Source organism: Rattus norvegicus, chromosome 13 (genome assembly GCF_021556685.1).
Source record: "Rattus norvegicus strain SHRSP/BbbUtx chromosome 13, alternate assembly SHRSP_T2T, whole genome shotgun sequence".
Taxonomy (NCBI): Eukaryota; Metazoa; Chordata; class Mammalia; order Rodentia; family Muridae; genus Rattus; species Rattus norvegicus.
In genome coordinates, this window is record NC_141546.1 from 76,810,376 (window position 1) to 76,825,302 (window position 14,927).

At 39.5% G+C, this 14,927-nt stretch overlaps 1 protein-coding gene across 17 annotated transcripts in view; it reads right to left on the minus strand.

The window, feature by feature from the left end:
- Suco (SUN domain containing ossification factor) overlaps window positions 1–12,444 on the minus strand; it is a 65,107-nt gene extending 52,663 nt beyond the window's left edge. For 11 of the 17 annotated variants that reach the window (XR_015635280.1, XR_015635278.1, XR_015635279.1 and 8 more), the window contains exon 1: window positions 11,903–12,444. Coding sequence is in view for 8 of the 17 variants with exons in the window: in XM_087581244.1 (XP_087437370.1) it covers window positions 11,903–11,964 (62 nt within the window). In the remaining 9 variants the exon portion in view is untranslated. The remainder of the gene's footprint in view (window positions 1–11,902) is intronic. The other 6 variants (XM_087581249.1, XM_087581248.1, XM_087581246.1 and 3 more) reach the window with 2 other exon arrangements.
- Between the last annotated feature and the right edge of the window lie 2,483 nt (window positions 12,445–14,927).

Below are 14,927 nucleotides of genomic sequence, written 5' to 3' on the forward strand. Positions count from 1 at the left end.
ATCTTAGGAGGGCAAAAGGTGAATAATCATTCTACTACTATCAATGCCAAGTAATACATAAATTTCTGGAGGGTGCAACAAAAACAACAGAAGCAGTATGTCATAATTATCACAGAAAGTACAGAAAGTTGTCAGAGTTAGCCTCCTGAGAAAGTGTCCAGATGTCAAAGACATTTACAAATATTTAGAGATCATTCTAAAACCTGCCTAAACTATTTCAAGGCATGGAAGCCAAGTTTGTAAACTCTTCTGACTCTGTTTCAGGACACTGGAAGTCAGAAGTGACAAACTCTCCAAGCACAAACACTCCAGGCTGATAGTACTCAAAACAGAAAGTAACTTTTCTAGCCCAAAAACCGCTCTGCATATTTAACAAAGATTTGTATACATATATGTATGTATATATACACACACAAATATATGTGAGCTACATTAATGTCACAATTACTTCAGTAGTTCTTCATAATATAACAAAACAGAAATACCCACAAGGTTGTAGCCTAGTATTTCTCAAGTGTCTCTCATTCTAAATCAACAGTCTTAGAAAGCAGGCTGTCATGACTGGTTTAGATATAAATCTATTTTATTTGCAACACATACCTAGAAAATCATTACCACACCTACTGAAAGACATTTGGATACATTACATAGCTGTAAAGATTCTTCAAATGAATAAAACACATCCAACACACATACACACACACACACACACACACACACACACACACACACACACACACAATGTGGGACATATGCTATATAGTCATAAAAGTCTTTGTTGTTGTTGTTGTTTTGAGACAGGATTTCTCTATCAATGTAGCCCTGGCTGTCCTGGAACTCACTTTGTAAACCAGGCTGGCCTCAATCTCACATATATTCAACTGCCTCTGCTTCTTTAATGCTGGGATTAAAGTCGTGTGTCACTCACTTTAAAAATCACTATGTTTCTTTAAAAATAACCCATGTAGTTATCAAACAAGATCAGCATCACTTGTCTACTCTAAGTAGTATCACATATTATGAGGATTAAAGACAAAAAAGATTCCCACAACAGGAAAAAGTGCAGAGAGTAGATGATCATAGACTACTCAGTCCTAAATGGGATGTTTCCAGAGCTCAGGGAACCCTATTGGAAGAGGAGTTGGAGGATTCTAAAGGCCAGAAGAGGGGAAGAACACCAAGGAAACAAGGCCTTCTAAACACCAGCAGGACTGAAGCACATGTGAACTCAACAGACTGTGGTAGTACGTACTGGGCCTACATGGATCTAAGCCAGCCAAGATGAGGGTCCCAGCACTGACAGGGGAAGTGAACACAAGCCCCCCCTCCCCCATCCCTAACCCAGAGGGTATCTCTGATTGATAAGTGCTCGTAAAGGAAAATTTGTTTTCCCTAATGGAGTCTCAATAATTACACAAACGACTTTTAAGGACAGACTCTATGCCCAGCAGTATAGAGTCAACACAAAATTAACTCAATGGCATTTTTGGAGGTTCTTTGTCTCATAAGGCTTTGCCTGGGCATTATTAGTTCCTTACAGGTCTTCTGCATATATGTTACAGTTTACGGTGTTATGTTTTCCTGGGATTTCTCTTGCCCACTCAGTGTTAGTCTCTGTGTGTACTTCTTGTGCGTCCTCTTTGACTCTTCTGTTAATTTGCTTCATCATATTCTGGTTTGCCTATTTTTTATTTTATCTTTTTTATTTTTTAGAAGTATGATTGATTTCTAATGAGAAAGAGAAAAAAGGTGTGGATTAGGGTGGGGGAAGTTGGGAAGGAGAAGAGGAAGTGGAAAACATACTTAGAAATATTGTGTGAAAAAATCTATTTTCAATTTAAAAAGATATCAAAGTAGAAAAGTTAAACAGTAAATTTATGTTTCAAATGAGTTTATCTGTATTAAAGATTTACGTAAGTGTAAAATACAAAGATTCACTTTATATAAGTTAGATATAAAAATTGCACTCCTAAACTGGGCGTGGTGGCACATGCCTTTTTAATCCCAGCATTCAGGAGGCAGGCAGATCTTTGTGAATTAGAGGCTAGCCTGATCTATAAAGCAAGTCCAGGACAGCCAGGGGCTCTGCTGTACAGAGACTATGTCTCAAAAAACAAAACAAAACAAAACCAACAATTACATTCCTGGTTTAAAAATGTTATATAACTCCTTATTTGCAATAAATAAACGATCCAAACAATATGAAAACTATTAAGTCAAACTATTTGAGATTGCTAATATTAGTCAATCACTTTGCTTGAAAAAAAAAAGTCACTTCAATACAATTCAAAATGCTGACTTAAGGAAGACTTGAAAATCACCTTTTGATTTTTTAAAAAATAAAAGTAGAGCTGAGCAGTGATGGCACAGACCTTTGATCTAGCATTTGAGAGACTGAGTTAGGCATCTCTCTGTGAGTTTTAGGCCAGCCTGGTCTACATAGTGAGTTCCAGGACGGCCATGGCTACAGAGAAGCCCATCCAGAAAAACGAAAATGAATGAATAAATGAATGAATGAATGAATGAATGAATGAAAGAAAGAAAGGAAGAAAATGCAGGGAGAAAGGGAGAAAGGCAGGCAGGAAAGAAGGAAGGCAGGAAGGAAGAAAAAAGGAAAGGAGGAAAGGAAGAAGGAAGGAAGGAAGGGAGGGAGGGAGGGAGGGAGGGAAGGAGGGAGGGAGGGAAGGGAGGGGAAGGGAAGGGAGGCTGAGATAGTAAAGATGGTCCTAATGCATACAGGACCAAATAAGTCTTTATGAAGCTACAATAACAGCAATACTGAGATAGGAGGGTCAGAAAGGACAGCTAGAAACAAGGGCAACGGGACAACCAGTCTAGATGAAGGTTATCAAAAGTCTATGGGCCTGAAAAAAGGTGAAATTTATAACATAATTGACCAGTCTTTGAAAGTCTGAAATATATGTAACTGAAAAATTTTTGTACTTAAAGAAAAAATAGTAAAAGTAAGTCAGTATTTCTGGGAAAACCATAGAGAAAAGGAAACAAATTGTACAACATGAATTGGCTGTAAATACCATTAGCCAAAGCAATATAAAAACTAAATGTTAATCTAAACCAAGCTATGGCATGAGTGTATTAGCAGCATGTAAAGGAATCTAATCATCTACAGTAAGGAGAACAGTAATTAATACACTAAGGAAATTATCTCAGCAGTAAATAATTCTTCTGATACCAGTAACATATATGTACACATTTCTTAACCTTACGGTTTGGAGCTCTTAAAGCTGCTTTGTTTCTGCTTGGTCTCTTAGTAGGTAAGAGCACAATGTGTCCCTTCTCTCAGTCTCACTGAGAAAACCCTACTGATTGCTGATAATCAAAGTTCTCGATTTAGTGGTTCAGATCATTACTAGTCACTCGGTCTTGGATATTCTCAGCCACCATACTCCACATAACAAGTTCTATTCAATGACTGACCACTAAAAACTAGCCAATAATTCCAATGAGCCATCATTAGGAAGCACGGAGCAATGCAGACAATGTTTTGTATCTTAATCTACCATTAGTAATTTTGCCGATAAAAATCTGTCCTTAAAGCTGCTGGAAATAATCATATACTAATCATACTTAAAACAGTCTATGTTAAAAAATTGTGTAAGTTGTATTTATCCTAAAAACCTCAAATCACGGTGATTTTTCTATAGCAATTTTCAGTTCAAAATACAAATAAAGTTCCCACATAAATTAGTGTAAGCTAACCATATAGTCTGGGTAAAACAGAAATCCACATATTGAACTATGAAAAGTTAAGCCTCAAAAGTAGGTTAGGGACTAAGCCTTCAAATTTTTATCCTTAGGCAAGCAGGATCACCTAAAAGAGTTTCATTAAGGAACCAACAAAAATCAAAAGTGTAGGGCTGGAGAGATGGCTCAGTGGTTAAGAGTACATACTACCTTTCAAGACTACTTGGGTTCAGTTCCCTGCAAATGAGTCAGGCAGCTTACAACAGCCAGCCTCTAAATCCAGGGCATCCAAAGTTCTCTGCTGGTCTCCATACGCACCTGCATGTGGATACCCACACATCCACACAGAGGCATGCAGACATATACGAATTGTAAGATAGTAAATCTCTTTAAAAGTTAAAAAGTATAAGGCTACTTAGTCATTAACTTTATTATAAATATTCTTTTTTCTTCCAGGCTGCCAAACAACCATGCAAGAATGCATGCTTGCCACTTCCCAACATCTTCTATTTAACTACAAGAACTAAGCAACACTTTCCTCTAAAAACAGTATTTCTGTTTTCAAAAAGTTCAACCCCTCTCATTGTTGACAGTTTTCCATCTTTGTTCCCAGTTCCTCCTTTCTACTCTTTTACTGGGTCTCATGTAGCTAAGATCGCCCTCTAGGTAGCAGAGACTGCCCTTGAATTCCTGATTCTCCCTCCTCTGGCCAAGTGCTGGGATTACAGGAATGCAGTAGCATACCAGGCCTTCAAAGCTTTCTTTCTTTGTCATCTTTCTTGATTCCTAATTATCTGCAGAAATTCAGTGCTCTGTTTCAAAAGTCAAAATTCTCCTTCAAAAATTATTCCCTGTGAAGAAAGTTCTAGTCTTTTTATCTCTCAAGCCCACATTTTTAAGTCCTATATAATCTATACAACGCTGGGCTTAGATATTCCATCCTCCGCCAACCATAAGATCATTCGTCTTTCAAATTTTTATAACTTCCATTTTTTGTACACTATTAACACAAAAATAATATACAAGGATTTATGGTCTCATCTGCAGTATGTTCTAAAAAAGTAGCTTTTTTCCTTGTTTGACAAAATCCTACAAAAAATGCAACACCCAGCACAGGGGACCTGCTGGACCTGTGGCTGAGATGAGTAAAGAAAGCAGTGCTGACAAGAGTAGGCCGGAGACAAACTGAACAGCTCTTCTGAGCCCTAGCTTATGCTAGACCTTTGCACTACAGGCCAACTTCACAGCCTATTATTATAAAATCAGATCATTCATTCCATAAAATTTGTGCTTAATGCTCTTACTTTCTCCATTTCTAAAACCACATTCTTAACTGTGGCAAATCCAGTTACTCTGTTTCCAAGTATTTGTCTCTGTAAGTCTGCCTCTCTTCTTAGAAACACATCTAGTACAACAATGTCAACATAACCATCTCAAAACAACTTTCACTGCTGGCTATTTATCATCTAGCTCTTTGGCTTCACTTATAAAATTCACCATAATCTCGTATCTGCTACTTTTTCTTAAGTTTAACTGCTTATTACACTGCTATCCATTCATTATTAATTCCCTCCTCCTCTTTCCTCTTGACATAAGTGCCATCTGCTCCCTGCAGGCAGAGAGACACACACAGACACAGCCGTCCTTCACGTTACAGCAACAGTGCATCTTCTTTCAGCTCAGTAGCACCTGTCCCCCAGAGTGTATGGCTGGCACACACATTTCAAGCCTTCCCAACAACTCCAGGCCGATTCTCTCCATTAATAAGTAGTATGAAACTCAGTTTTTTGAATGACTCATTAGCATTTTAATCATATTTCTAGAATGTTGGCAGTATAAAAATAGTTGACTTCTTCTAATCCAGTAAACTAAATTGAATATAAAAAAAAAACCATAAATATAGTGTCGAGGTAGGAATCCTTGAAAAGTGTACTTCAGGTTGTTAACTCCTGCTGTTAAATCCTCCCTTGGCTAACCCAGGTCCCACCATTTCCAAATAAGAACTCTAACCCAAGGACATCAACCAGCATACAAGCAGAACCATGATTAAAAGAACACGAGCTCAAAAACTACCTAAGTTCTGGATCCATCCCTGTGAGAAAACTTGGCAAAGATGCTTAGTGTCTGTGTCTTCCTTCGTCTTTAAATGTAGGCGTCCATATTAAAGGGGTGTATATGTCACAGGAGATAATGATCATAAAATGACTACTGAGCCCTTTCTAACAGATAATCTATCTGTATTATGACAAGGAACTTGCACACAAGGCTCAAGTCCCACACTTACTCTGTATCCCTCTCTGTACCAAATGCATTGTGGGTAGCCAATAAGATTAGAAGTAACTTTATAAAAAAAATTTTTTTTGTAGATTATTATAAACCCTTTAGCCTTTTCTATTTTATTCAATAAGCTGCCAAAGTATCCAGAGTGAATGAATCAAAACATATATAATAGCACTTAAATATATTATGAGCTTAGTACCTAAGAACCATGCCAACACTATAAAAGACTGAATACTTTTATATACATTAAATACTTTTATATAAAATACAAAAATCACTTAACTAATAATTCATTATAAAAATAAAGTTCTGAAGCCAAGGGGTAGTGGCCCATGCCTTTAATCTAAGCACTTGGAAGGCAGAAGCAGGAGGATCTCTGAGTTCAAGGCCAGCCTGGCCTATAGATAGAGTAACTAGGACATCCAGGGTTACACAAAGAAACCCAGTCTTGAAACAAAAACTGTTCTGAATCTGGGGTGTAGATCGTAGTAGAATACTTGGCTAGCATTTGGGAAGCCCTAGGTTCCATATCCAACACCTTAAAAAGGAAGGAAGACAAGTCCTTCAAAAGCAAACGAGCCTTAAAAAAATTTAAAAAGCACTCAATTTATGAAATAAGTATATCCCAAGAGATTATGCTTTTATACTGCAATACTCAAAAGCAGTTTACCATTCCCTTGTGACATATGAAATTATAACTTTGTAAAAAGACTTTATAATATTATATGGTCTTGAAAACAAAACAGGTAATGCAGGTAAAAGTTGTGTTTTCTGCTCTATATATTATATATCTGGCACTAAAGTAAAACTGAAATACATAAATATTGTTTCAAGTAGGGTGTTTTATTTATTTTCATATATGCACAAACTATTAAACAAGGGTGTATATAGCATTCATACATATAATGTTCATAGCTGTAAATGATTTGAGAGACAAAAGTAATTAAATACTTTTTAAAGTTTCTTTTCATTAGAAGTGCAAAGTTAACTATATATTTGATTTATTTCTCTGCTCAGATTGAAAAGTAGAATAATTTACTAGTCATAAACAACAAAAGTATGAGATAATAGTGCTCAAAGAGAGTTATCTGTTAATATCTTAAATTTTTTTTTATTTTCTGCCAAGTCTATTTTTACTTATATTCTAAAACATCTTCAAATGTATTAAACATTAAAGGGCAACATGAGCCACATCTACAGTTCCAAAAATAATTCAAAGAATATTATAAAGAATCATCTGCCTTTTGGTGTGTGGACACAGACACCACAGATTTTCATAAAGACAAGTCACCTTCTGTCAAGGATCTCTTCACACTAAAGCAACCTAGTTCACCCAGCTTTATCTGACGCTAGCACTGTTCATAAAGACTCTATACTCCTTCTAGGCACCAGATTCTATCCTTCGAATAAAAATCTTAGCAAATCTGAATTTTTTCCAGTCTTTTCATATTAAGTTCCAACAACAACAAAAATCATCAAATGATGTGGAAAGCATGATTAACTCATTTATTTTGAATATCATTTTATTCAAAAAACAGACTCAGAATTTCTAAAAGTCTCTACAGGAGACACACACACACACACACACACACACACACACACACACACACACATTTTATTTTCCAGGTAAAAGACAGAATAGGAATTTTCAACTTTTCCATAATTAAAAAGAAAGCAGTTTTTTATATATATAGTTTGCTTCTTGTTTTTCTGCTCATATATTAATTAGCAAAAGAAGCTGGGAAAACCATTAGAGGAAAAAACAAAGAATACAGAAATAAAATAACAACCCAAGAAGGGAAAAATCTCTTCCATCTATAATAACTAGACTAAGGCCAAAAAAGGTCGTCACCTTGATTTATACAGCTCCCAATGCTTTCCTACTGTACCTCCACTATGACCCTCCGCCTCCAGGATCTGTCAGGCAATCCATTCTATCTTTGATAGTAATCTAATTAAAATATCGATATGGCCTGCCCCTTTCGTTATTTAACCCATTTCACTTGCTCATCTTCTACCCTGCTAAAATCAGAGTATACCTAGGCAATAATCAATTCTCTTCAAAACCCTATCCTGGGGTTGGGGATTTAGCTCAGTGGTAGAGCGCTTGCCTAGGAAGCGCAAGGCCCTGGGTTCGATCCCCAGCTCCGAAAAAAAGAACCAAAAAAAAAAAAAAAAAACCCTATCCTTTTCAACTCTTCTCCACCCTACTAAACACTCCAGATAACTCCACAAAAATGTTCCCTCCACCTGTAACACAGGTCTCCCAACCTTCACTATTCACCTAGAAACCATTAATAGATGAGAACTAATGTTCACAGAAATAACTAACCCAAAGGCATATGATTGATGAATGGAGGACAGGAAAGACTCTAAAATACAATTTCTTCATTAAATGCACCTAAGGTCCTTTTAATACCTTTATTGTATGTCAAATTTGTCAGAGTTATTTAACTTCAAGTCTTTCTCATTAGTCTAAATATTAGCTGCTCTAAGCTCATCCTTTGAGTCACAGAAAGAAATCTGTTACTATTTTTTAAAAATTAGTCTTTATTAAGATTAATGTAAGGACTGATTGTTCTTAAGGGTTAGCTGAAGACATGTCAAAATTTGCAAGAACTAAAGCCAGAGATATGCAAAGGAAGAACAAAGTTCTCAAACAGTGGGTTTACCTCCAGCATATCACGATTCGCTGTGGTTTACACATGTCCAGCTAAGGAGAAGATGGAGGGATCATTTTGTTTTAACTAAACAAACTCTTACTACATGTATTTTTAAAAAAAAATAGCTAACAAAGATAATATTACAAACACAAGCCGGTAACAAATAGCAAGGCTAAGACGAGTAATCATCTTAAACCACTCATCTACATTTGATATAAAATAATCTATTCAATTATACAGCTCTCACTAAAAATTAATACTTTAATGAAAACAAATGGTACTATTAACAAAGTTTCCTTCTTAAACAACTAACTTATGTTAGTTGTCATGTGATGTCATATTGGTACATGTAGATAACTTACAAATAATTAGACACATTTTTTAAAAAAAAGTCCCATGTTTTTTAAGATTTATTTATTTTATGTATGTAAATACACTGTGGTTCTCTTCAGACACATCAGAAGAGGGAATCGGATCCCATTACAGATGGTTGTTAACCACACATGTGGTTGCTGGGATTTGAACTCAGGACCTCTGGAAGAACAGTGATCTTAACCCCTGATCCATCTCCAGCCCAATTAGACACATTTTAAAGGCACATGCACCAAGTTTTACTATTAGGGAACACACTCAGAACAGCTATTCACAGGCATGGATCACATCATCTACTTCAATGTGATTATCAATTCCTCTCTGCCAATGATTGAGGGAGTTCTGCACCTTCAGCTTCTGAATAGTGTACTTTATATCATAAGACTTTCAAGACCTCAGCAAATTAAGAGTTTTGAGACATGGAGACTGACCAAGGATAAACCCACTATAATAAGCCCTTTAAGGAGAAAGAGAAAGGCAACAGAATCCATGCAACACCTAGAAGCTAAAAAGTCAAAGAAACAGAGTCTTCCCCTCAGGGACTCCAGAATGAAGCAGCCATGCTACCTTAATACTCTGGCCCAGTGAGACTGATTTTGGACTCCTGCACACACACCCTACAACTATAAAACAACTATGTGTAAGTCACTGGATGTCTGGTAATTTGTTATAGCAGCAGGAGGAATCCACAAGGGGACTTCTTAGAATAGTTTCAATACTAAAAACAAGAGAGGCTATGTACTTGAGTTTTTGAGAGTCACAATATTCAATACACAGAAAACATAAGAATAACACCTTTGAATATTTTTTATAATGAAAGACATAGATAGCATGCTTACTGTTTTGCAAAGCGTCTGTTATCTCATTTGCTTCTAAATAACTTTGATATGAATGGATTAATTTTATCATACTGAGGTTCTAAGAACTAAAGTTCAAAGCAGTTATATAACATGTCCAAGTAGAGGGACCTAGTAAGTGATGATACTGTATCTGTCCAGTAACACAGGCCTTATTTAACCTGTAGTCAAAGGACCACTGTAGTGAGGAGCCTGTATTACAAGCTGCTTGAGTTCAAATCTAAACTCCAGAATGCAGTGGCTGCTTAACCTTAGCCATGTTACTCGGTTAAAAGCATAATTTTAGCCTATTTACTCATCTGTAAAACACAGAATGCAATTAATAATACCTACCTAAGAGGGCCTTGCTGACAAAGATACTAAAACATACACATGCTACATGCATGGCACAGATGACAATAAATATTGGCTACCATTGCTGTTCTATGATACAATCACACCTAGAATACACTGTACTTCTTTTTTTTTTTTTTTCTTTTTTTCGGAGCTGGGGACCGAACCCAGGGCCTTGCGCTTGCTAGGCGAGCGCTGTACCACTGAGCTAAATCCCCAACCCCTACACTGTACTTCTTAACCAAGAATTGTGATTAGCAGTGTTCAAAAGAAAAAAAAAAAAGCAACCAGAATGAATGAGATGAATAGGATGCATTTTGCTTTTCTGTTAAGGTTAATCTAAATAACACTAGGCAGGAAAGACAAAAGCACAAAGGCTTTATCACAATCTATCAACTATAAGACAGTATAAGCTCAAACTAAACTGCAGTAATATTAATAGGGTAAGGGGGTAAACCCTAGAAACTAATTATAATATGAACATAGAACACTCAATCTACAAAACAGAGTGGGAAGCAGAATCTGGAGATAATTTCTGAATGAGGGAAGAAAAGAAAAGGCCAGTAAGGGAAGCTCACCAACTCTAAGAAATTGCTGTCTAATCCTACACTAGTTTCAGGCACCCATTTCTGTTAAGAAGTATTTAAAGGATTCAGAATGACAAGAGACCAAGCATTTTGTTCTCCAAAATACAGTCCTTCCAGTCAGATTTTCTCAGACAAGTGTTTTCTTTCGTCCATATTGATGTATTATTCTATGTGAACAACTCTACAATTTGAGCACCTCTGGATCCCATTACACCCCCATAAAAATTATTATTGGCCCTTTGAAGATATAAGCTAAGTAAGAAAGTTTGTTTAGATTTTAATATAAGCAAAATTACTTTGACGAAAAAGCCATCGTTTCAGTCACCAAATGTCAAGGCTTTTGGGGAATTCCTCCAGAAAGAATGGCTTTTCCAAGTACACCTTTTGCAATCCTTTGGCTCGAAAGCTATCTCTGCTCCTCAAAAACCAGAGATGTGCTTAAAATTAACTTGAACTCCATAAAATTTCAGCGAAAAGGACTGAGCAGGTCGCAAAGTAGTTTACTTTCCAATACCAAAGGACATGTCAAAAACTATGGTTGACACTCCATCTGTGATAACCCTCTCCACCAAGCTAACCAGAAAAGAGATTCATAAGGGATCCCCCCCCACGAGTATCAAGAACAGCAGCCCCAAAAGTACTATTAGTCAAGATTGTGCAAGAACTGACCAGAAGAACAACTGTTTATACATTACTCTTACCCTCATGACGACTCACGTTTTCAAAATCACAGGTCTGAAACACATCACACCTGACTCGCCCATGCCCTTACCTCATAACGAAAGCAAATGGGCTGACAGTAAAACTGAGTAACTCACTCACCAGCTTTCTGAAACTACCCACACTGCCCCAACTGCGGTGATGGAGTACCTGAGTACAAAGGCAGAAAGTGACCCCCAATATTCCCTTCTCTCCCTGCTGCACTCCGCAAATTCCAAAACACACCTCGCAAACCTCACGAGGAAGAGCTGGGTGGCCGCTGTGTCCCTTGCTTAGGGGCAAGAGCACCAATAACCCAAGAAACCGAGATGATTTGGGGGTGTGACCCGACCTACTCCCTCTTTCATCCCCACGGAAAGTCCCCAGAAGCCTGCCCCCTACTCACCAGACTAGAGAGCAGAGAGAGAGGCAGGAGACCAGGGCCAAGGCCCGCCGGTACTTCTTCATCTTCTCCTCCTTCTTCCCCCTGCCAGGAGGCGGCACATCCTCCCCGTAGCAGCCACTGCCGAGGCCAAGATGGAGGAGCCCGAGCAGGAACGCGAGGATGGGACCGAGAGTCCGAAGGGTTGTGGGACTAGGGGAACGGCTCCGCAGCGACTCGCTTTCCAGACGGCCTCCCCGAGAGGCCCACGGCAGCGAGAACAGGGACACTTCACAGGGACGCTCCAGAGACTGCCGCTGCCGCCGCCGCCGCTGTGTCCGCCCGCTCGCCCGCGCCCGCCTCCTCCGGCCTTCGCCGCCACTGCCTCCCCATCCCCGCCCCGTCCGCCCGGGCCCTCGCTCCGTGCTGCCAGCCACCAACGGCCGCCGCGTACTCGCCTCTCAACAGCCAATCGCCGGCCGGGCCAGGGCACCTCACACTCTACTGAGTTGGATGGAAGGAGACGCGTCACCCACGTCCCTCTCGGCTCGCACTCCACCAGTCTCAGCACGGGCCACGCCCCCTCCGCTGACAAAGCTCCAAAACGCCACAACCGCCGCCCTGCCTGCGCAGGTCCCACCCACTTGCTGGCGCTGGAACAGGAAGTCCTGTAACCCTCGGCCTTCCGCCTTAAAAGGCCCGCCCCCTATCACTGGCGCGCGCTGCCTCCGCGCACGGCTCTCTGGGGCTTGTAGTCCTCCTACCCGAACCCGCCCTTTTTTTTTTTTTTTCTCCCCTTAGAACCCGCGAGTTTGGTTCTAGAATTTTATAGTTCCACTTCTCACTCCCAGACTGACTAGCTTTGTCACTTGTCATTATTACGTCCATACTTCTCCCTTGGAGCACAGTCAGGGAATGGCCTGGAATGACTGTGGGGCGGGTCAGAAGAAACCATGCTAATATAATTTAAAAGTCGGTTTACCGGAGGCAGTGGATCGGGCTTACTGAGGCAGGTGCTGATTGGAAGACAGAAAGAGGCGTGTCAAGATTTCCTCTCATATGATTGGCTGGGACTGGAGAGACTGGGCTTTTCTTTTGCCTAATTGAGAATTCCTACCTGCGGGCCAGATTCCTGAGATAGATTTTTAGCGTTCTTTTACGTTCTTTTAATTTCGGGCTGTGGGTTTGCTGCTGCGAAGCAGAAAGGATACTGCGGACTCTTCCCGCCAAAAGCAGGGAAAGCGACCTCCTACACACACTTGCTGTGGACTAGGGGAAAAAAGTGGTGTTCACAACATGGAAACCCCAAATCTGTAAAAAGCTGAAGCCCAGAATCCTAACTTAGGGGAGTGTTGGTGTGAAACCTCAGAATGCTTTGTGGCTACTGTCAGACAGATCTTCAAGTAGCTTACTGATCCTGAAAGACGGCAGTTGGAGGAAGAGACAAGATATTTGGCCTCAGAGGCTTCCTTCCTCTGGTCTCTAGTGGCAGACACTAACACTACAGAAAGTAGTTTACTGATGTATATTTTACTGACAAAAAAAAAAAAAAAATGCAACTCAAGTGTGCTGTTCTTGCTGCCTTTTCCTACTGTGAGACTGGAAACTACTTTCTCAAGTTGTTCAAAGGAGGGCTTGCTGGGGTGTGTGTGTGCGCGCGCACAGTGTTTTCCTGAAGAACCTAAGTTGTTACATTCCTGAGAAACAAAGTAACCTACGGAGTAATTCTTTTGAAGAATACAATCAAATGTTAGGAATTCTACAAAAGATGCTAATGTTATCCTCAGAAGAATTCGCCCTAAACTTTTATCTTCAATTAAATAGTTAACAATTAAAACCATCTGAGGCCATTTTTCAGTTGTGTGACCATAATAAACTTTTGTCTACTTCCCACTGCAGACCAGCATTTACCTGAAGAACATAACCAAATATTTATGTTTAGGTTTGAGATGTAGCGCACCTTGAACTCCACTTTCTCCCTGCCTTAACCTCTGGAGTACTGACATATGCCATCCCAGACATGTGCCATCACCTGTTCCTTGTTTTCTTAATCAAGGGAGAAATACTAGTCAGGATAGGGAACTGGTATGCCTCTGCTAATCCTCAAAAGATTGCTGCCAAGGAAGATTGCTTACTGTGCACAGGAATTTCGAGCTTTGGAAAATGTCAGTTTTACTGTCCTACCTTCTGTCTCATCCCAAGAGAGCAAGTCAGCCCATTTAAAAAAAAAAAATTCTATTTGGCACATAGTAATTATGTATATTTATGGGAAACACCATGATATTTCAATACAACTATAGGATGTATGATGATCATGTGGGGTAATTAACATTCCTATCACCTAAACGATATATCATTTCTTTGTGTGGAGTACATTTAAAATCCTTTGTACTTGAAAAAAATGCAAGTGTTTGAAAAAGGCCAGTGCTAGAGAAATAGTTTGGCAGTTGAGTAGTTAATGCTCATCCAGAGGACCAAGGTTCAGTTGGCAGCACCTACCTGAGGATCACAACCATCTGTAACTACAGTTCCAAGGAACCCTATACCTCATCGACTGCTACAAAATCTACATACACACATATGTTCAGGCAAAAGACTCATACACTTGAAATAAATCATTGTTTTAAATAAAGATCAATGAATTGATGTTAGCTATAGTTGCCCTAAAGTGCCCTAAATAGAGGTAGTTCCTATTAGGTCTCAACCCCAGGACAAAAGGCTAACTGAGGTACCTTTTAACATATCAAAGCAGACATGGCTGCCAGGTTCTCCCAGCATCCCTCAGAACCTACCTGTGACAGGGTTCTTCTGGCTGGCAAACCCCACCCCCTAGGTGATAGATATGTTAGTTATCCCAGGGACTGGACTGCTATTCCTTCATTTTGCGCCCTTCCCTGTATAATCCAGCCATTTTGACTAGCTGGCCCTTTTGGTCTGATCTTTACTGTCCTGGCCTCTTGATCTCCGGCTCTTCCCCTCCACTTTCCTCACGTGGCCCCTGCTCAGGTTCATGTTTACTCTGGACTCGCCAGACGCCCCTGCCTCTGGC